The sequence below is a fragment of the Rattus rattus genome, chromosome 1 (assembly GCF_011064425.1).
Source record: "Rattus rattus isolate New Zealand chromosome 1, Rrattus_CSIRO_v1, whole genome shotgun sequence".
NCBI classification, from domain to species: Eukaryota; Metazoa; Chordata; class Mammalia; order Rodentia; family Muridae; genus Rattus; species Rattus rattus.
This window is the reverse complement of record NC_046154.1, coordinates 25,799,239-25,820,763: the sequence shown is the minus strand read 5'-3', so window position 1 is coordinate 25,820,763 and position 21,525 is coordinate 25,799,239. Positions and strand designations below refer to the sequence as shown.

General features: G+C 44.6%; 1 protein-coding gene across 1 annotated transcript in view; it reads right to left on the bottom strand.

Moving 5' to 3' along the window:
* Phactr4 (phosphatase and actin regulator 4) overlaps nt 1–4,748 on the bottom strand; it is an 81,101-nt gene extending 76,353 nt beyond the window's left edge. Inside the window, exon 1 of the mRNA XM_032893465.1 lies at nt 4,671–4,748. Coding sequence (XP_032749356.1) covers nt 4,671–4,748 — 78 coding nt within the window. The remainder of the gene's footprint in view (nt 1–4,670) is intronic.
* Nucleotides 4,749–21,525: the final 16,777 nt, after the last annotated feature.

The window sequence follows — 21,525 nt, the reverse complement described above, 5'->3', positions numbered from 1 at the left end:
TTAGGTCTACAAAGTTCCAGGCCAGGACAACCAGAATTCCATAGTGAGACCCTGTCTCAAAACAAACCCAACAATAAACAATACAGGCCAGCCAGATGCTGTCTGGTAAACAGTTGCTGCTCTTCCAAAGGGGCTGAATTCTGTTCCCAGTACTATGCATGCTACAGTTCGCAACTGTCACTACAGCTCCAGGGGATCTGAACCTCTGGTTCTGTGGGCACCTGCACGCATGTGCACAGACCGCATGCAGACAAATACCTACGCATAAGTATAATTAATAAAAAATAACTCTTTAAAAATAATGTATAATACGTATAATCATAATAGTTGCATGTCACCAAAAATCAAGAATTTGGGGCCTGGAGAGATGGCTCAGCGACTAAGAGCACTTCCAGAGTTCAATTCCCACCAACCATATGATGGCTCACAGCCGTCTGTAATGGGATCCGATGCCCTCTTCTGGTGTGTCTGAAGACAGCGACAGTGTATTCTTATATAATAATTAAATAAGGGGTTGGGGATTTAGCTCAGTGGTAGAGCGCTTGCCTAGCAAGCGCAAGGCCCTGGGTTCGGTCCGCAGCTCCGAAAAAAAGAAAAGAAAAAAAATAATTAAATAAATCTTTTTTAAAAAATATGTACCTCAGCCCCTTGTTCCACGTCTGAAACCCAACAATTAGAATTATAGAGGAAACAGCCATAAATGGTGTGTGCCTTTAATCCCTGCACTCAGGGGTCAGCGGCATGTGGGTCTCTAAGTTCAAGACCAATTTGGTCTATAGAGTAAGTTCCAGGATAGCCATGGCTACACAGAGAAACCCTGGCACAAAGAAAAAAACAAATGATGATGATGATTATGATGATGATGAATTAGAGAGACAGAATGGCACTAACAGCTTGCATGACAACCTTAATATCTTTTTATAAGATTTAATTATTTATGTGCCTCTGTGTGGTGTGCTTGTATGCGTGTATGTCCGAATATGTGTGAACGCACACCTGTGTGCACTCCAAGGAGGGGTGAGCCTGAAGTTGCTGGCAGGTGTCTGCCTTCTTGCTTGCTCTCTGTTTTACACACTGAGGCAAAGTCTCTCTCCGAAGATGGAGCTCATCAGTTCCAACCAATCTAGCAAGCCAGCACTCCTCAGGGATCCCCTCTCACCCTCCGGAGTGCTGGGATTGCAGGTAACTGCCAATGTCTGCCCTGCCTTTCTGTGGGTGTTGGTGACCCAAACTCCAGCATTCGTGGTGACTAGCGAGCACTTTATCCGCTCCACCCCTCTTATCTTTTGTTTAAGGCTTTCTTGTTCTATTTGTTCCTTAGAGAAACAGAACAGCCTCCTATAATAAGGTGTTGTGCTGTTGGGCTGTTTTGACCTTGTTTAAATGTTTTGATCTGTACTTGTAGACTTAGGGAGGAGAGTTGAGCAGTACTTGTCAGAAACAGCCCTTGACTTAACTTTATCTTGGAATACAGAGTTTCGGTATCCCAAGCTGGCCTCAAAGTCACCACATAGCTGAAGATTACCTTGAACTTCTGAGCCTTCTGCCTCCACCCGCGCCGCCCACACACACCAAGCCTAGAATTACAATTGTAGGCTATCAGGCCTGCTTAACATGGTGCTGAGAATGGGATCCAGGGCTTTGTACATGTGAGTCAAAAGCCCTCTGCCATCTGAGCGGCAGCCTCCGCCCGGGAAATGGTGTTTCGTGATCTATGCTTTAGAGAGTACTGGGTCCTGAGATCAAACCTTTTCTTTTTTCCCCTCTCAATTAGAAGCAGAAAAATCTCGGTGCTTGTTAAACTTTATTCTATAGATTTTTGTTTAAAAACAAACAAACAAACAAACGAGAGGGAGAGGGAGAGAGCGAGAGCGAGCGAGCGAGCAGGGTCGTGGTGCCTTACACCTTTAATCCCAGTACTTGGGAGGCAGAGGCAGATGGATCTGTATGAATTTGAGACCAACCTGGTCTACAGATAGAGTTTCAGGACAGTTAGGGCTACACTGGGAAACCCTGTCTCAAAAACAACAACAACAACAACAACAACAAAGTAACTCCAAGTTGTTTTTGAAAAATAGAATTTATGAAGTGAAAAGCTGCCCGTTATTTGTGTATATAATTTTTTTTAAAAAAAGACAGGCGCTCAGGAAGCTCAGGCTGACCCCAATACTTGGTCGAGAATTTCCTTAAACTCCACCACTTGTCTCTGCCTCCTGAGCGCTGGGATCACAAATGTGGGCTAATGTTGCTGCCACCTGCAGGCCACAGTGCTCACTAACAGGTTCACAAATTCTGCCCACCCCTCACCCCCATTCCCCTACGAGGTGGGGAGGTTCTTTGAGGTTTCTGTGGAACTTTGGGTTCATTGGAGAAAGTTTTGGTGGCTATTGTTGTTTCGGGTTTGGGGGTTTGTTTTGTTTTGTTTTTAGCAATTTTTCCCTTCCCCCATCACCCAACAGTCTGCCCACAAAACCGAATTGTGATTAGGGGTTCCTAACAGTGGGGTCTGTGACATCAGATTGGGTTTGCAACTTGTTCTCCACCCCGATGAGTAACACCTCAGTTTCCTCACCCATAAAATACGCATGATAACAGGCAGAAGTTCCTTCACAGAGTCGAGAAAGGACAGGATCAGGGCCGCTGGAGAGCACTGACCGACACACAGCGATCCTGCAACAAACGATAAGAGTTGGCGGGCAGAGCAGCGCCTAAACAGACAGGCGGTGCCTTAGCGCAGCAGATCAGCGGGGGACCTTTAGCATCTGTTTGGACCGCTTATACCTTGTGACCTCTGGCAAGTGTCTCGACCTCGCTGAACCTTCCTTGACCTTACAGGTGGCTTAGGAGATTAATGAGATCATCTATGTGAAATGCCGAGCTGGAGACTGGCATGGAATCTACAGATAATAAATAGGGTGACGGTAGAACGATGATTAACACGGAAATAGTTAGGAAGGATAGCTACAGGTGGAGCAGCACAGACTGCAAACAGGCAGGCTCTGGGGAAGTCATAGCCTCCAGGCATTCTTCAAATTGTTGGCCAGCTTTAAAAATAGAAATTAATACACAAACGTGGTGCACAGATATGTAGACAGGCATACACTTTTATTTTCAGACATACACATAAAAGAATAATATTTTGGGGTTGGGGATTTAGCTCAGTGGTAGAGCGCTTGCCTAGGAAGCGCAAGGCCCTGGGTTCGATCCCCAGCTCCAAAAAAAAGAACCAAAAAAAAAAAAAAAGAATAATATTTTTTAATAAAAATTTATCTGGGACTGGAGAGATGGTTCAACGGTTAAGAGCACTGGCTGCGGGCTGGAGAGATGGCTCAGCGGTTAAGAGCACCGACTGCTCTTCCAGAGGTCCTGAGTTCAAATCCCAGCAACCACATGGTGGCTCACAACCATCTGTAAAGAGATCTGATGCCCTTTTCTGGTGTATCTGAAGACAGTTACAGTGTACTTATATATAATAAATGAATAAATCTTTAAAAAAAAAAAGAGCACTGGCCGCTCTTCCAGAGGTCCTGAGTTCAAATCCCAGCAACCACATGGTGGCTCACAACCTTCTGTAACGGGATCCGATGCCCTCTCTTCTGGTGTGTCTGATGATAGCCACAGTGTACTTATATATAATAAATAAATCTTAAAATTATAAAAAAAATTCATCTGGGTATAGAGGTGTTCACTTGTAATCGCCCACCTATGCAGGAGGCTGACACAAAGTTTGTGAGTTTGATACCTGTCTGGGTTACATACACAGCATGCCCCTCTCTCAAAAACTAAGCAAACCAAAAGCCAATCTGTATGGGGTAGATTATCTGTAATCCCAGGACTCCAGAGGGAGAGGAAGGAGGGTGGAAAGGGGCTAGAATTTGGTTCAAGGGCAGCCTGGTGCTTAGCGGGCAGAACACTCTAAGCTCAAAGCTTAACACCACAAAGGGGTGGAGGGCTGGGCTTCAGCTCAGTTGGTACAGTGCTAGCCTAGAGTGCACAAAACCCAGCCGTCAGCTCCCAACATCACAAAACCAGACATAACGGCACATGCCTGTAACCCGGCACTTGAGAAGTGGAGGCCAAGGATCAGTCGAAGGTCATTCTCTGCGACAGGGCCAATCCAACCTCTGTCTCAAAACAGAAGCAAATAGTAGAGAATGCATAGAGATGTAAAGGTCTGACCCTTTGTGAAGATAATGGTGGTGATAGTGTACGACACAGAAAGCTGATTTATGGTAAGAAAGCTAAGTGATGATGCTCCTTGAAGGAGTGATATTAAACCACAGGTACAAGTCAGTAATGACGGCAAGCCAGCCTGGGCTACGTATATGTTCCTGGATAGTCCATCCTGGACTACATGGTGAGACCCTGTCTCTAAGAAAGAGGGGGAGGAGGAAGAGGAAGGAAAGAGAAAGAAGGAAGAAGAAGAAAAGGAAAAAGGAGAAGAGGAAGAGGAAGAGGAAGAGGAAGAGGAAGAAGAAGAAGAAGAAGAAGAAGAAGAAGAAGAAGAAGAAGAAGAAGAAGAAGAAGAAGAAGAAGAAGAAGAAGAAGAAGAAGAAGAAAAGGATGGCAGATAGGAGAAAATGCTCCAAGCAGCTGTGCTACTGCGTCCTAAGATCTAGCGACCAGGGATTTCATTTGGTTTCATTAGCCCTGATTGGCCTTGAACTCACTCTGTAGAAAGGGTTGGTTTCCCAGAGCTCTGTGTCCAAAGTACTGGGGCTGAAGATGAGCACCACAAAGCCCTGCATTTGGTTTCCCTGGAGATTTCAGAGCGGCGAGGCGGCTGATGCTCGGCGAGCGAGCACGTGAGAAGATAATTACGGCTTAAGAATCTTTACCAGGAGGACCAGTGTATGGGTGCCCCTGACCTACAGAGGCTCAACTCACAAGGTTTATTTTTAAAACATTTTTATTGGGGCTGAGATGGCTCAGCGGTTAAGAGCACTGACCGCTCTTCCAGAGGTCCTGAGTTCAATTCCCAGCAACCACATGGTGGCTCACAACCATCTGTAATGGGATCTGATGTCCTCTTCTGGTGTGTCTGAAGAAAGTAACACTGTATTCACATACATAAATAAATTTTTTTTTCTTTTCTTTTTTTTTGGAGCTGGGAACCGAACCCAGGGCCTTATGCTTGCTAGGCAAGTGCTCTACCACTGAGCCAAATCCCCAACCCCTAATAAATCTTTTTTAAACAAACGTTTTTATTTGTGAGGCTGGAAAAGTGGCTCAGAGGTCAAGAACAGTTGCTGGTCCTGCAGAGGACCCAGGATGCTGGCTCACAACCATCTAAAAGTCCAGTTCCAGGGAATTCAACCTTTTTCTAGCTTCTGCAAGTATTGCATACACATAATGCGGGTAAATCACTCATACACACAGAACAAAAATAAATAAATGTAAAAAGACATTCGGTGGTGTTGGAGAAATGACTCATTGGTTAAAGAGTGCTTGCTGCTCTTCCAGAAGTCCCTAGGTTCAATTCCCAGCACCCACATGGCAGTTCACAGCTATCTGTAATGCCACTTCCAGAGGATCTGACACCCTTACACAAACATGCATACAGGCAAGACATCATTTCAGAATTTTTTTTTTTTTTTGGTTCTTTTTTTCGGAGCTGGGGACCTAGCCCAGGGCCTTGTGCTTGCTAGGCAAGCGCTCTACCACTGAGGTAAATCCCCAACCCCCATTTCAGAAATTTTAAAGATATTCAATTTTCTTAAATTTTTTTTAGATTTATTTATTTATTATATGTAAGTACACTGTAGCTGTCTTCAGACACACCAGAAGAGGGCACCAGATCCCATTACAAACGGTTGTGAGCCACCATGTGGTTGCTGGGAATTGAACTCAGGACCTCTGGAAGAGCAGTCAGTGCTCTTAACCACTGAGCCATCTCTCCAGCCTGATATTCAACTTTCTAAATTAAAACTTTTCATTTATTATGAGAGAGAGAGAGTCTCTCTCTCTCTCTCTCTCTCTCTCTCTCTCTCTCTCTCTCTCTTTCTCTCTCTGTGTGTGTGTGTGTGTGTGTGTGTGTGTGTGTGTGTGTGTGTGTGTTACTATATGTAGTTCCTCAGGGTAATCTCAGACTTGCCATCCTCCTGCCTCAGCTACCTTATTAGTGGTATTGTAGGCATGGACCACCACAGCCACTTAAAAGGCATTTTTGATTGGACTTCTTCCTCTCAATGGTTTGATCCTCGTTACATCCAGAAGCATTTGCACTTGAGGCTGGACTCTGGGTGGTAGTTAATTGATGTAATAAAGTAGAGGCTAGACAGGTCAGAGTGGAGATGGATTGAGGTCCTGGAGAGGTGAGTTTTTGCTACACTGCTCTGTGCTCCAGGCAGCAGATTGAACAAATGCACCCACCTGCCCAGGAGCTATTTGGATCGGAGAACGAAAGGCACACACATACATAACTTATTTTTAAAATGCCTTGGTTACCTCAAAGGCTGGGCACTCATAAACCTCCTCCTGCTACCTGAGGCCCAATCAGGGATGTGACCAGTGGAGGAAGTGGCAGCCTGGAGGAAGTGGCAAGAACCAAGTTGAGTTGGTCTCCGTAGTGAGTTGCCAGGCAGTCAAAGCCACAGGCAGAAACACACACACACACACACACACACACACACACACACACACACACACACACACACACACACACTGTCTTAGTCAGGGTTTCTATTCCTGCACAAAACATCATGACTAAGAAGTAAGTTGGCGAGAAAAGGCTGGACATCTGACAGTCATTTTTCTAATGGAAAAATGAGAAGATTTGGCCAAAGACATAGAACAGCAAAACCCAGAGCTCAATTCATAGTGCCTAAGGCAATTCGTTCTCAAGGTGAGGAAACTCACCCCAATACTTTGTTGCTAACAAAGTAACATTGTAAATTTAAAAGTATTGCTTAGGCTGCAGAGATGGCTCAAGAGCACTGACTGCTCTTCCAGAGGTCTTGAGTTCAATTCCCAGCAACCACATGGTGGCTCACAGCCATCTGTAATGGGATCTGATGCCCTCTTCTGGTGTGTCTGAAGACAGCTATAGTGTTCATATATATAATAAATAAATAAATCTTTTAAAAATATCGCTATTATTATTTTCATTAGTGAGTATGTATATGTGTGTAAGTCTGTGTGTGTGAGTATGTAAGTGTGTGTATGTGTGTACTGACTGGTTTTGAGTGTCAACTTGACACAAGCTGGAGTTATCACAGAGAAAGGAGCCTCCCTTGAGGAAATGCCTGCATGAGGTCCAGCTGTAAGGCATTTTCTCAATTTGTGATCAAGTGGGGAGGGCTTAGCCCACTGTGGGTGTTGCCATCTCTGGGTTGGTAGTCCTGGGTTCTATAAGAAAGCAAGCCAGGGGGTTGGGGATTTAGCTCAGTGGTAGAGCGCTTGCCTAGCAAGTGCAAGGCCCTGGGTTCAGTTCCCAGCTCAAAAAAAAAAAAAAAAAAAAAAAAGAAAGCAAGCCAGGGGCTGGGATTTAGCTCAGTGGTAGAGCGCTTACCTAGGAAGCGCAAGGCCCTGGGTTCGGTCCCCAGCTCAAAAAAAAAAAAAGAACCAAAAAAAAAAAAAAAAAAAAAAAAAAGAAAGAAAGTAAGCCAGGGGAAGCAATCCAATAAGCAGCAGCATCCCTCCATGGTCTCTGCATCAGTTCCTGCCTCCAAGTTCCTGCTCTGTGTGAGTTCTTGGCCTGACTTCCTTTGGTGAAAAAGAAGAGGAAAAAGAAAGAAGAAAAAGAAGAATAAGAAGAGAAGAGAAAGAGGAGGAGGAGGAGAGGGAGGAGGAGGAGGAGAAGGAAGAAGGAGAAGGAGGAAGAAGAAGGAAGAAGAAGAAGAAGAAGAAGAAGAAGAAGAAGAAGAAGAAGAAGAAGAAGAAGAAGAAGAAGAAGAAGAAGAAGAAGAAGAAGAAGAAGAAGAAGAAGAAGAAGAAAGGAGAAAGGAGACCAAGAGAGGAGGAGGTTACCAGGACAGGAGGTGGACCCTTAGCCAGAAGAAAGAGCAAGTAACAAGGACATGTATGGCTGGGTTGTAAGTTAGAATAGCTCCAATTTGCCCAATCTAGGCTTTCAGCTTACACATAAAACACCTGGGTTATATGTCTTTTTTACAGGCTAGCTAGGATTTATAATTCCATTTACACCGTGGCTTTCACCTCTACCCAACAAGCCATCTTGTCATCCCTATGCAGCTATTATTTTATTCTTTTTACTCATTTAGCAAAAACAGTCTACCAAAATATTGTGCACCAGGGAGCACTCGGACACTAGAGATACAGGGATGGGCGAAGTAGACACTGTCTGGATCCTTCAGGAATTCACAGTCCTGAACGGAAGTGAGTTGTGTGAGAATGTCCGGGCTGGGATGGAGCGCGGCGGTAGAGCTCTTGTTTAGCACGCACAATGTCTTGGGTTTCGCCCTGAGTAGTCAAAAGGAAAAAAATTACTAAGAATTGGTAGGCGCTACAGGAAGACTAACAGCGAACTCAACATGCCATAGCCAGGGGTAGGGGTTGGGGATTTAGCTCTCAGTGGTAGAGCGCTTGCCTAGGGAAGCGCAAGGCCCCTGGGTTCGATCCCCAGCTCCGAAAAAAAAGAACCAAAAAAAAAAAAAAAAAAAAAAATGCCATAGCCAGTAGGGGAGACATTCTGGAAAAAATGACAGTCAAAGGTTGGGTATGGAGGCAGAGGCCGGAGGATTTCTGGGAATTCAAGCCATGCCGGTTCTCCACATGAGTTCCAGCCAGTTAAGGCTGTCTTAAAGAAGAAGAAAAAAACCTGTAAAAGCAGGAGGAAGTTAAGTGACATGCAAGGGTCTGTCCCCTCAATCGCCCAAGGAGGAAACCAGAGCAAGTGTCCCAAACAACCACAGATGCACACCATTCTCTCAATACGTTCTCTTGAAAAAGGGATGTGAGAGCCTCACTTCTTGAGGATGAGGAAGATGTGGCTGGGAGCGATCAACGCCCCTCGTAGGCGGTGCTGGCGCCCGTGGCGTGGAAGCACCGCCTACACCAAAGGACCTCTTAGCTGCCCAGGCAGGTGCGCCTTGGTTTGCCCTCTCTTCCGAAGGGTCAGGTGAATGGAATGGGATAGTAAGGCGCCTGCAATGCAGGAAGTGGAAATCCTGGCTTGCCAAGTCTGCTGGCATGCTTTGATTCATGCCTGACTGTCACTTTTGTAATGGTGGCTATTTGGTGACGGAGCTTACCTTTGAGCTAAATGGATGTTCCGTTTACTTCGTGTGATTCAAGAGCCACGTGCTGGGGACCTACTATGTGCAGATCACGATGCTAGGCACTGCCAGCGTTATAAACAGGGGAAGACAAGTTCCCAAGTACTAGGCTAAAGAGAGTAGTTAATTACTCACTCTCTCTCTCTTTCTCTCTCTCTCTCTCTCTCTCTCTCTCTCTCTCTCTCTCTGTGTGTGTGTGTGTGTGTGTGTGTGTACAGGGAACTGTAGCACATGCTAGACAAACATTCTTACTGCTGAGTCAAATCCTCAGCCTGACTTTTTTTTTTTTTCAAATGCCATAAATCTGACAGGAACTTTGAGTGACTTGCTGTACGTAATACCTTCATCCTTTCAGCATTAGCCACGTGCCCAGTACTGCATGAAGTACCTCAGAGAAAATCCAAGTTGGCGTGATAGCTTTCTCTGTTATCCTTGGAGGCATGCCGCTGAGGCGAGCGCTGTGCTTGAGCCAAAGAATTCAAGAGCAGCTTCAGCAACACAGTAAGAACCCATCTGTCGCAATAGAGAGAGGGACAGCTGGAGAGATGGCTGCGTAGGTAAAGGCCTTCACCAAAGCCTAATGGCCCGGGCATTCTTTTCCCAGAACCGATGTAAAGGTAAAAAAAGGAAATGATTCCACAAAGTTAACCTTTCAGCATCCCACCTATGGCACAGGTAAATCCACACACACGTTACAGTGCAATAACAACAATAATAATAGTATATAGAAACTTTTGGGGGGAGGGGTTTGAGATAGGCTTTCTCTGTGAAAGCCTGACCTGGAATTCTCTCTGTCAGAGCAGGCTGGCCTCAAAAAGAGAAAGAAATCCTACTACCTCTGCCTCCTAAGTGCTGGGATTAAAGGTAAACAGCGGCAGCACCCAGCTGTTTTAAAGATGTATTTATTTTATGGATCTGAGTACACTATGGCTGTCTTCAGACACACCAGAAGAGGGCATCGGATCTCATTACAGATGGTTGTGAGCCACCATATGGTTGGTGGGAATTGAACTCAGGACTTCTGGAAGAGCAGTCAGTGCTCTTAACCACTGAGCCATCTCTTCAGCCCCTGAAATGAATTTCTAAAACAGAGAAAGTTGAAGTCATCACTGCGTGAGATCTGTATTAAGCAGTTTGATCTTCAGCAATCATAATCACTCCGTAATGCTACCATCATAGCAGTCATAATACGAATATTTCCCACTTTACAAATGTGAAGACTGGGCTTTGGGGCTCCCAGATTAAAATTCCAGAGCTAATAAACAGAAGAACTGGAAATCAAATCCAGGTTTCCCTAGGTCCAAACCTTGGGCTCTAAGCCACTCCGCATAGTACCTCTAAAAATTGTCATTTTGTCAAAAGCCCACAAGAATGTTCTCTGAGCTATCCATTCATCCAGATAAGAGGGAATTGGTGTTTTTGAAAACCTTCCAGCCCAGTCAGGGAGTTGGCTTAGGGGTAAAGGGGGCTGCTGCCAAGCCCTGGGACCTGAGTTCAATCCCTGGAAGGAGAGAAGCAGCTCTCACAACGTCCTCTGACCTCCACATACCCATGCGTTAAGTATATAGTAAAAAATAAATCCATAAGTAAAGTAAAATAAAACCTTCTAGTTGAAGGCCAGGCCTGTTGATAAACACCTGAAATCTCAACACACCAAAAATCTGAGGCAGGAGGATCCTGAATTCCATGACTTCTTGGGATGCATAGGAAGAATTTGTCTCAAAGCAAAACCAAAACAGAAAAAGAAAAAAGCCCTACAATTGTGGAGGTGACATGTGCAGTCTTAACTAAAGTGGCTCAGGCAGGATGAATCCTTGGTCTTAAAGAGACGGATGGCAGACGGGCAATAGAAGACACCCTCTCACTTCAAAATTAAATAATGATCAACACCCCCCCCCAGGAAAGAATAAACCAAAAATTAACACAAATGTGCTTTACCAGGTGGTGGCGTTACACACCTTTCATCCCAACACTTGGGAGGCAGAAGTAGGCAGATCTCTGAGTTTGAGGCTAGACTGGTCTACAGAAGAAGTTCCAGGACAGCCAGGGCTACACAGAGAAACCGTATCGTAAGAAACAAATAATAATAATAATAATAATAATAATAATAATAATCCTTGTAATTTGATCTGGTTAATCTCTAAAACAAAGGATGCATCTGAAAGTTACTTTTTATTAGTACAGATGCAAAATTTGTTATTTAATCAGTAACTAAAACTTAAAATCCTTGTTATCAAAATGCTCACACACACACACGTGTGTGTGTGTGTGTGTGTGTGTGTGTGTGTGTGTGTGTACACTTGTGTGTGGTTGCCTGCACCCAAAGAGGCCAATAAGGGACACGAGTTTGTCCACCTTCACACATCTCCACTGTATTCCCTTAAACAGGCTTCTCACTGAATCCAGAGCCTACCTTTTTCTGGCTCTGTCCCCAACTCTGTCTCTGCCCCTGTAGCCCGCTGGTATTATAGGTGCTCTCAGTCACATCCAGCCTTTCACTTGGGTAGTGGAGATCCAAATACACACTCTCAAGCACGCACAGCGGGCAGCCTCCTTACCCACTGAGCCACCTCCCACCCAATGCGCTGTGCTTAACTCTAATGCTATACTTACATGAGAAGAAGACCATTTTGCAAAAGCTAATGTCAAGGCAGCAGAGTGTGGTATGCGGCTGCTACCCCAGCCCTCCTGTGAGGCTTCTGCAGGGAGACAGGGAGGGGTAGGCGAGACTGAGCCAATGACAACCGGCTGCATGATGAAATCTGGTCTCAGAAGTGTGTGTGTGTGTGTGTGTGTGTGTGTGTGTGTGTGTGTGTGTGCAGATATATGTGGTGGATGTGTGTAGCTGTGGGTGCATATATATCATATATCATATATATGTATGTATATACATATATATCATATATGTATGTGTGTATATACATATATCGTATATATATGTATATATATATATGATGACAGTTATGCTGTGCTTTGTAACCTGGGATTAAAAACAACCAAACCAAACCAATACAAAACCAAAACGGAGTAGACAGCCATCAGCCCAACTACATGACCATCTCGCTGCCTCCATGATTACTCCTGGCTCGGAGGAAGCAGATAAGCCACCTTTTCTGTCGGGGACAGGGCACACGTGAAATCTCTGCAGCTGAGGAAGTGCCCGGATTGGCTCTGTGACAGATGGGTCAGAAAGACCTGTGTGGTGTTCAAACATGAATGTTTGCAGTGGAGTGTTCAAACATATAGATGTTTGCTTTTCCACCTCCTTCTTGGCCCTGGGTCTCAACGCAAAAATGCAAAGAAGGAGGCTAAGATACGTTGATTGTCACTTTGCTGGCCTGGCTTCACAGTTCATTTGATGCTGTAAATACTGGCGTTCAGAAAACTAGGATTCCTCGCTTAGCAACGCTTCACTTACCGGTACAAAATCCTCTTAGCAAGGCCCAGTAACAGTGTCCACGAGTTGAATGTATACTATGTCCGAGGCATTGTGAATGGAATCCCTCGTGTATTTTATTCAATAATCATGGCAACCCTGTGATATAATGATAATTAACCTAATGACAATCAACCATTAGGGAGAGAGACTCGTGAGGTCGGGTGGCATTTGGTGTCATATGGTTAGCCAGTGGCCTCTGTCTGGGTCTGACTTCCCATTACAGAACTGCAACACCCAACCCACTTTAGTTGCAGATGCTCTTCAGAATACATTAAATGAGCCCAGATCTGGTGGTCCAGGTCTCTAACCCCACTGACAGCAAAGACTGAGGCAAGAGCATTGCAAGTTTAAGGCCTGCTTGGACTGTTAGGGAGAACTCAAGAGGAGTTAGACAAAGTAGAGAGACCCTGTCTCAAAATAAGAATAGGGGTTGGAGAGATGGCTCAGGAATTTAAAAAAACTTGTTTGAAGCCATGTTGGTCTACATAGTGAGTTCCAGGCTGACCAAGTTTGCATAGACCCTGGGCCCAAAAAGAGAATGGGGAAGGGATCTTTAGACAAAAAAAAAAGAACATAGCTGTATTTCTCAGGTATTTACTTTTCCTATGCTGTAGCCTCCAACTGCCAGTAAAGGGTTGCTTTCAAGTATGAAGGAAGCTGGTGCAGCCGAAAAATAGCACAGATAAGAAAGCAAGAGACAGGGGCTGGAGAGATGGCTCAGTGGTTAAGAGCACTGACTGCTCTTCCAGAGGTCCTGAGTTCAATTCCCAGCAACCACATGGTGGCTTACAACCATCTGTAATGGGATCCGATGCCCTCTTCTAGTGTGTCTGAATTTACAGTGTACTCATATACATAAAATAAATAAATATATCTTAAAAAAAAAAGACATTGGAATAGATCTGCCAACCAAGAAGGCTGAATCCTGGGGCAGAACGGGAGAGGGTTAGGAAGCAGCCTGCTGTGTCCAGGAAGTGGTCTATACTCCTGTTATCCCTGGAGGTGGCGAGGGGAGAGCAGCTGAAATGAGGACCAGCTGAAGGCAAATTCCCTTTCAACACCACAGTGTCAGCAAATACGTGGAGGTTTATTCTCTTGAGAGAGTAAACAATACCAGGACCTAGAGGAAGAGTCACCCGGTGCAACTAGAGGTACCACGCTAAAAGGGGGATAAATGGGTTTGTCTCTGTGGAGAAAATGAAGCCCGATATGAAGCCGCTTGTGATAATGCACAGAGGTTTCCCAACAACCGCTTCTCGTGGTCAGTGACCTTTCTGGTCACTGGATCCCGGACAAGTGACTTCATGGCCAATGACTCTTATCCCAAATGTACGAAGCATTCAATCAGCTTTAATTCCAGCTTTTATCGATGAGCAGACAGCCAAAGACGATAAGATAGAGGTTTTCCTCTATCAGAAGAGCCAGAGAGCAAACAACAGAGCAAATGTGGAAGGAACCAAAGCAGGGCAAAAGGAGAGACAACTTTAGATGGCTTTTATTCATTTATTTATTTTAATTGTGTGTATGTGTGTGGGTTTGTGCAGAGGACAGAGGGGTTGGGTCCTCCTGGAGCTAGAGGTAAAGGAATGGATGCTGAAAATGGTCCTCTGTAAGAACAGTTCATGCTCTTAACGTCTGAGCCATCTCTCCGCCACCAAAAATAAAACTTTAAAAACTATCAAGAGTATAGCATAGCAGCGCCTTTTATTTTCTTGGGATTTTTGACACAGGATTTTTTTTCCTGCGGAGCCCTAACCATCCTGGAACTCACTCTATAGACCAAGCTGGTCTCAAATTTAGAGACTCGCCTGCCTCTGCCTCCCAAGTGCTGGGAATAAAGATGTGCGCCGCCACCACTTAGAATGTCTCTGCCCACCCAACCCTCCCTTCTTCCTTTTCCTCCTTTCCCCTTTCTCTCCCCAAAAGGTTGCAGATGTGTACTGGTTTGGTGTCAACTTGGCACAAACTAGTAACATCAGAGGAGAAACCTTAGTTGAGAAAATACCTCCTTGAGATCCAGCTGCAAGGCATTTTCTCAATCAGAGATCAATGGGGGAGGGCCCAGCCCACTGTGGGAGGAGCCATCCTCGGGCTGGTAGTCTTCAGTTCTAGGAGGAAGCGGGTCAGTAAGCAGCATCCTTCATGGCTTCTGCATCAGCTCCTGGCTCCTGCCCTGTGTGAGTTCCTGTTGTGACTTTCTTTGACGATGAACAATGATGTGGGAGTGCAAGCCAAATAAACCCTTCCCTCCCCAAATCGCTTTTTGGTCACAGCAATAGAAACGTTAACGAAGACAAGATGTAAGTTGATATTACCTCCATGTTTCTCATGATAAGGCCCTGAGATGGAGCCTCCGTGATGAGGGGAAGGAGAGAATCCGGGGAAGACACAGCCTACTGAAACTAATGGGTTAAATCTATTTTAAACGTTGTGAGGGACTGGAGACGCTTTAGTGGGTAAGAGTGCTTGCTACATAATCATGAGGTCCTGAGTTTGGAACTCTAGCATCCAGATAACAAAGAGGAACACAGCCACATGCCTGTCCCACGGCATTGTGGGAGGTGGAGACGGGGATCCCAGGGGCTTGTTGACCGACTAACCCCAGGGAAATCAAGGGGAATGGTGAGCTCAGTCTCAAGGGAGGCTCTGTCTCCCGGGAATAAGGTGGAGAAAGATAGGACAGGACCCCACATGTCTTTCTTTGACTTCAGAGGCCTGCACAGGTCAGCACACGTGCATATATACTGCGTGTTTGTAGTGTGCACATCTACACTTGGGTCTGTGCGAGCGCGCGCGCGCGCACATACACACACGGCACATACACCCACACAATCACACGCACACACGTGCGCTCGTACACACGTGCACACACACACACACAATCACACACACACATACACTGTTTTGGGATTTCGGAAAGTCAACACAAGAGACATAAAGGGAATTTTCCAGAATACTGAAAAGGGCTATTCTATGGGGAGCACAGGTACCAGACGTAGAGGTTACCGCCCAGAAGAAAGGATTATCTAGAGGAACACATGTACCGGACATGGAGGTAATAGAGGTTACCTGCCTGGAGGGACTGATGGAATCAAGACACAGACATCTTGAAAGCAGCCATCATTAAGGACAGTGGACATGGTGGAGACCGCCTAGGATTCTAACAACTCAGGAGGCTGATGGAGGAGAATCATATGAACCCAGGAGCTTAAGACCAATAGGTAAATAAATAAATAAAATAAATACAGAACAAAAGAAACTTTACCACTCTAAACTGACCATCCTTAGTCCAAACAAACAAACAAACAAAACCCCAACTGCTCTGAAATCTAAATCTTGTATTCTTCCAATTAAAAAATACTAAAAACAAAACATTTCATTTATTCGTAAAGGGGGACACATGAGCCACAGTGTGAGTGTGGAGGTCAGAGGTCAAGCTGCAGCACCCAGTTTTTTTCTTCCAATGTGTGGGTTCCAGGGATTGAAATTCAACGGTCAGATTTGGCAGCAAATATCTTTACCATCTGAGCCATCTTGCCTACTGTGTTTTGGCCTTTTTCTCTTTGAAAAAAAAAGTTATTTATTTATTTATTTATTTATTTCGTATGAATGGGTGCACATATATGTGCTATACAGCATGGGTGTGGAGGTCAGAGGCCCACTTGAGGGAGTTGGTTTCTCTCTTCCAACGGGTGGGTCCTGGGGATCAAACTTAGGTTGTTACACTTAGGGGAAAGCAACTTTACCCACCCAGCAACTTCACAAGCTCATGCTGTGAAATTCCTGCTGCTGTTTGCTTCCTTGGGGGTTTTGTTGTTGTTTTTAATTTATATTTTATTTTATGTATATGATTGCATAAATGTTTGGTGTACCACGTACATGCCTAGTGCTTGCAGAGGTCAGAAGACAGTGTAGGCAATGTCAGATTTTCTGGACCTGGAGGTCCAGACAGTTGTGAGCATCCATGTCCCTGCAGGGAATTTGACCTGGATCCCGGAACAGCAGCCAGCACCCCTAACTGTTAGGCCACCTCTCCAGCCAATAGTAAGAATTCTGGAGTTTTTGTTTACAAAAAAACAAAAAGGAAACAAACACCCAGAAGTAATATATGTTTTGCTTTTTAACTGCAGGTGTGGGGCTCTGGAGCTGCTTCAGAGCAGGTGACTATGATTTGTCTCCGCTCTAGCAGAGGCATGTTTTTGCCAGCTGCAGATGATTTCTGTGATTGTGCGTCGTTTGGAATTCTGGGATCTTTTCAGAGAGAGTATAAATTCTAGAGCCCTAATAGGTGGGGATGATGGTTGTTGGTCTGTTAGGGAGGCTGATTGTAATTCATTAGTAGTTGTGCTCAAAAAAAAAAAAAAAAAAAAAAAAAAAAAAAAAAAAAAAGAGAAGAAAAAATTAGATTCAGAGATCTGTCTGCCTCCCTCCCTCTCCCTCTCTCCTTCTCCCTCTCCTTCTCCCCCTCCCCCTCTCTCCCCATCTCTCTCCCTATCTATCCTTCTTTCTCTCCTATCTAGTGATAGGGATGAAACTGGGGGAGGGGATAAAGGGTGGGGAAAAGGGGTTGGGGATTTAGCTCAGTGGTTAGAGCGCTTGCCTAGGGAAGCATAAGGGCCCTGGGTTCGGTCCCCAGCTCCGAAAAAAAAAAAAAAAAAAAAAAAAAAAAAAAAAGGGTGGGGAAAAAAGAACCCACAAAATGGATAAAGTAATGGATTTTTTTTCAAGATGCCAGCAAAAAATGTTTATTGTAACTGCTACCACTGGGATATCCTCCACTTTGTTCCCAGAGGGGATCTTCTTCTTCCTCCTCCTCCTCCTCCTCCTCCTCCTCCTCCTCCTCCTCCTCTTCTTCTTCTTCTTCTTCTTCTCTTCTCCTTCTCCTTCTCCTTCTCCTTCTCCTTTTTCTCCTCCTCCTCCTCTTCCTTTTCCTCTTCCTGCTACTGGTCTAAAACAAGGTTATGATGAGGCAGCCTGAGGTCTTATAGAAATGATAGACACCAGGCATTTTAAAGAGGCTGTGATTTTATGTGGGATGCATTTGCTTTATGTGGAACAAGTTCTAAATAACTGGGCTACTCAAAATGGAGTTTCTCACAAGACTGGAAGGGATTGGTGACAGCTGTACTAGAAGCCAGTTCCCAATTGCAACAGTTAACATGGTGGGGGGAATAAGCCACGAATATTGAACAGTGAAATAGAACGAATGTAGTGACGTATCAGTTTCTGGGTGAAGGACAGTACTCTGATATGCACTACTATAAAACATTGTGGGTTAGCAGTGGCTTTAAGAGCTTGGGAAAGAGTTGAGTTGAATGGGGGAATCTACCTCATTTACAAAGATTATACAAGGCTCTGGAGAAGCCTTCACTAATTTTTTTTTTTCAAAAAATCAGACCCTGACACAAGACAGACGTGGATAGAGACATTGACATAGGGAAATGCAAACACCGAATGTAAAAAGATAAAGGACCACTAAAATCAAGAGCAGTGCCTACAGATGAGTGGATAAGGGATAAACAGGTTCCACGCTAATATAGTTAATATAGATTAAGCTGTTGTTAGAGGTCTCCAATATCAAAATCGGCAGTGCTTCAATTGCAGGATATACACTCATGTGCAGAGAGGCTGTGACCAAGCGGTTAAAGCTCTCAGATCTCAAAACACCTGATGCTTTAATTGTGATAAAAATCATTTGTAACAAAATTGTAAACAAGGAATCTCTAAGGGAAATGGTTTTCTAAATATAGAAACTATTTCTATATATACATGGTTTCTCCTGGGCATGGGGAGTGTCAGTAATTCCAGTGCACAGGTGGCTTGAAAAAGTAACCTAGGTTTCCAGGGGTATTCAGGAGATGTGGCAAGAGTTGGTATTGGACCAATGAGTGTAGGTCCAAAAGAGATAATCAGGGTAATTTCTTACCATAGGGAAATAGCTTTGGGGGCCTAGTTCAAGGCCCCAAAGAAAAAGGTATGAGCCAAGGAGTGACAAGCAGACCAAAAATGCTTCATTCAAAGTTGGAGATTTAATGTGCACTATTGCAGGCCGCTTGGCTCTAGACTTAGCCACAGATAAACATCTTACTCTGTCCCCCCAAATTCAATGTTATACAATAGGTACTGGAGTTTATGGTCCTTTTAAGGGACAGTAGGGTGTGGTCTTGGGAAGGAGTGGATTGACTTCCCAAGGACTCATTGTGTATCTGGGAGTTATAGATGAAGATTTCAAAGGAGAAATTAGGGGTTGGGGATTTAGCTCAGTGGTAGAGCGCTTGCCTAGGGCGCAAGGCCCTGGGTTCGGTCCCCAGCTCCTGGAAAAAAAAAAAAAAAAAAAAAGATCAAAGGAGAAATTAAATTTATGGCCTAAAAAAGAGAGATGCAGCACTCAAGCTGCAGAAGCCCTACAGTCCAGACTGCGCCTGGAACTGAAGGGACCTGGTTAAACAGTTCCCTGCACCTAAATCCTGTGGGAGGGAAAGCTAGCCTTTCAGAGGGGCAGACATGCCTGGGAAACCAGAGGAGACTACTCTCTGCCCACATTTCTGACTCTAGAGGAAAACGCCTAGCGCCATCTGGGCCACCTGTGCACAGAGACCCAGGAGAAGGAGGGGCAGGCCCTTCTGGTTGCTGCCCTCACAGAGAGCTGTTGCTGTGCCTCACGTTGGGCGCCATCTATTGTTGTAAAAATACAAAAAATAAAAAAAAATGTATAGTTGTCTTTTATCCTGCTAGGTCCTGCACCACGGTGCCCCAAGATATCTGCTAGATATCTTAGCGGAAACACATCCCAACTCCTCAGTGGCTCAGAGTCTCCTGCCACCGCACTTTCCTACACTCAAACCCTCACATGAAAGAACATACAACACAATAATCTTTGACCCAATTGATAAGATATAATTGCCAACCTAAACATATAAAGCCCAGTACCATCCATCCCTTAAGAACATTTGTAACAACCTATAAAGGTACAGCGTGGAATCTTTTTTTTTTTTTTTCTTTTTCGGAGCTGGGGACCAAACCCAGGGCCTTTCACTTGCTAGGCAAGCTCTCTACCACTGAGCTAAATCCCCAACCCTACAGCGTGGAATCTTAACACCACCCGCCATATTGTCCTGCCTCGGCTTCTCTCTCTCTCTCTCCCTCCTGTCTCTTCCTTTCTGTTCTAGTTCCTCCTCTTCCTTCAAACTTCTCTCCCACCCACCTTCCTTCTCCTCCAATGATAGGCCTCCTTCTATCCTGTACCTGCCCCTCACCTGTACTTTACAGATTCAATGGGGAGAAGGTTCTGGTGAAGTCACCTGATTCCTGAGTAGTGACAGTTGGGGCAGTGGAATTAGCATCAAAGTACAGATACCTTCAGGGCAAACCACAACAGAGAGCTGAAACTCAGCCCCAAGGAGTGACTTCAGGCCCAAGACCAGAGGTAAGACCAACTTTTCTGCTCCAAGTGACCTGCCTAGTGGACGCAGGATACACACCCACAGGAACATCTGAAAGCCAGTAGACAGGAACGACTACATGCCTGAAAGCAGAACACTCTGTTCCTATAACTGGCTGAAAGAAAACAGGAAAACAGGTCTATAACACTCCTGACACACAGGCCTAGAGGACGGTCAAGCCACTGCTAGAAATAGCAGAACAAGGTAACACCAGAGACAACCTGATGGTGAGAGGCAAGTACAGGAACTCAAACAACAGAAACCAAAACTACATGGCATCATTGGAGCCCAATTCTCCCACCAAAGCAAATACTGAATATCCAAACACACCAGAAAAGAATGATCTAGATTTAAATTCACATTTGATCATGATGATGGAGGACTTTAAGAAAGACATAAAGAACTCCTTTAGAGAAATACAGGGAGGGGTTGGGGATTTAGCTCAGTGGTAGAGCGCTTGCCTAGCAAGTGCAAGGCCCTGGTTCGGGTCCCCAGCTCAAAAAAAAAAAAAAAAAAAAAAAGAAATACAGGAAAACACAAGTAAACAAGTAGAAGCCCCTTAGAGAGGAAACACAAAAATCCCTGAAAGAATTATAGGAAAACACAATCAAACAGGTGAAGGAATTGAAAATGGAAATAGAAACAATTAAGAAAGCACAAAGGGGGTTGGGGATTTAGCTCAGTGGTAGAGCGCTTGCCTAGGAAGCGCATAAGGCTCTGGGTTCGGGTCCCCAGCCCCAGCCCGAAAAAAAAGCAAAAAAAAAAAAAAAAAAGAGAGAAAACCCTGGATAAAGAAAAAGACAACCCTGAATATAGAAAACCAAAGGAAGAGACAAGGAGCCGTAGATACAAGCATCACCAACAGAATACAAGAGATAGAAGAGAGAATCTCAGGAGCAGAAGATTCCATAGAAATCATCGACACAACTGTCAAAGATAATGTAAAACAGAAAAAGCTACTGGTCCAAAACATACAGGAAATTCAGGACTCAATGAGAAGATCAAACCTAAGGATAATAGGTATAGAAGACTCCCATCTCAAAGGACCAGTAAATATCTTCAACAAAATCATAGAAGAAAACTTCCCTAACCTAAAGAAAGAGATGCCCATAAACATACAAGAAGCCTACAGAACTCCAAATAGATTGGACCAGAAAAGAAACTCCTCCCATCACATAATAGTCAAAACATCAAATGCACAAAACAAAGAAAGAATATTAAAAGCAATAAGGGAAAAGGTCAAGTAACATATAAAGGCAGACCTATCAGAATCAAACCAGACTTCTCACCAGAGACTATGAAAGCCAGATGATCCTGGACAGATGTCATACAGACCCTAAGAGAACACAAATGCCAGCCCAGGTTACTATATCCAGCAAAACTCTCAATTAACATAGATGGAGAAACC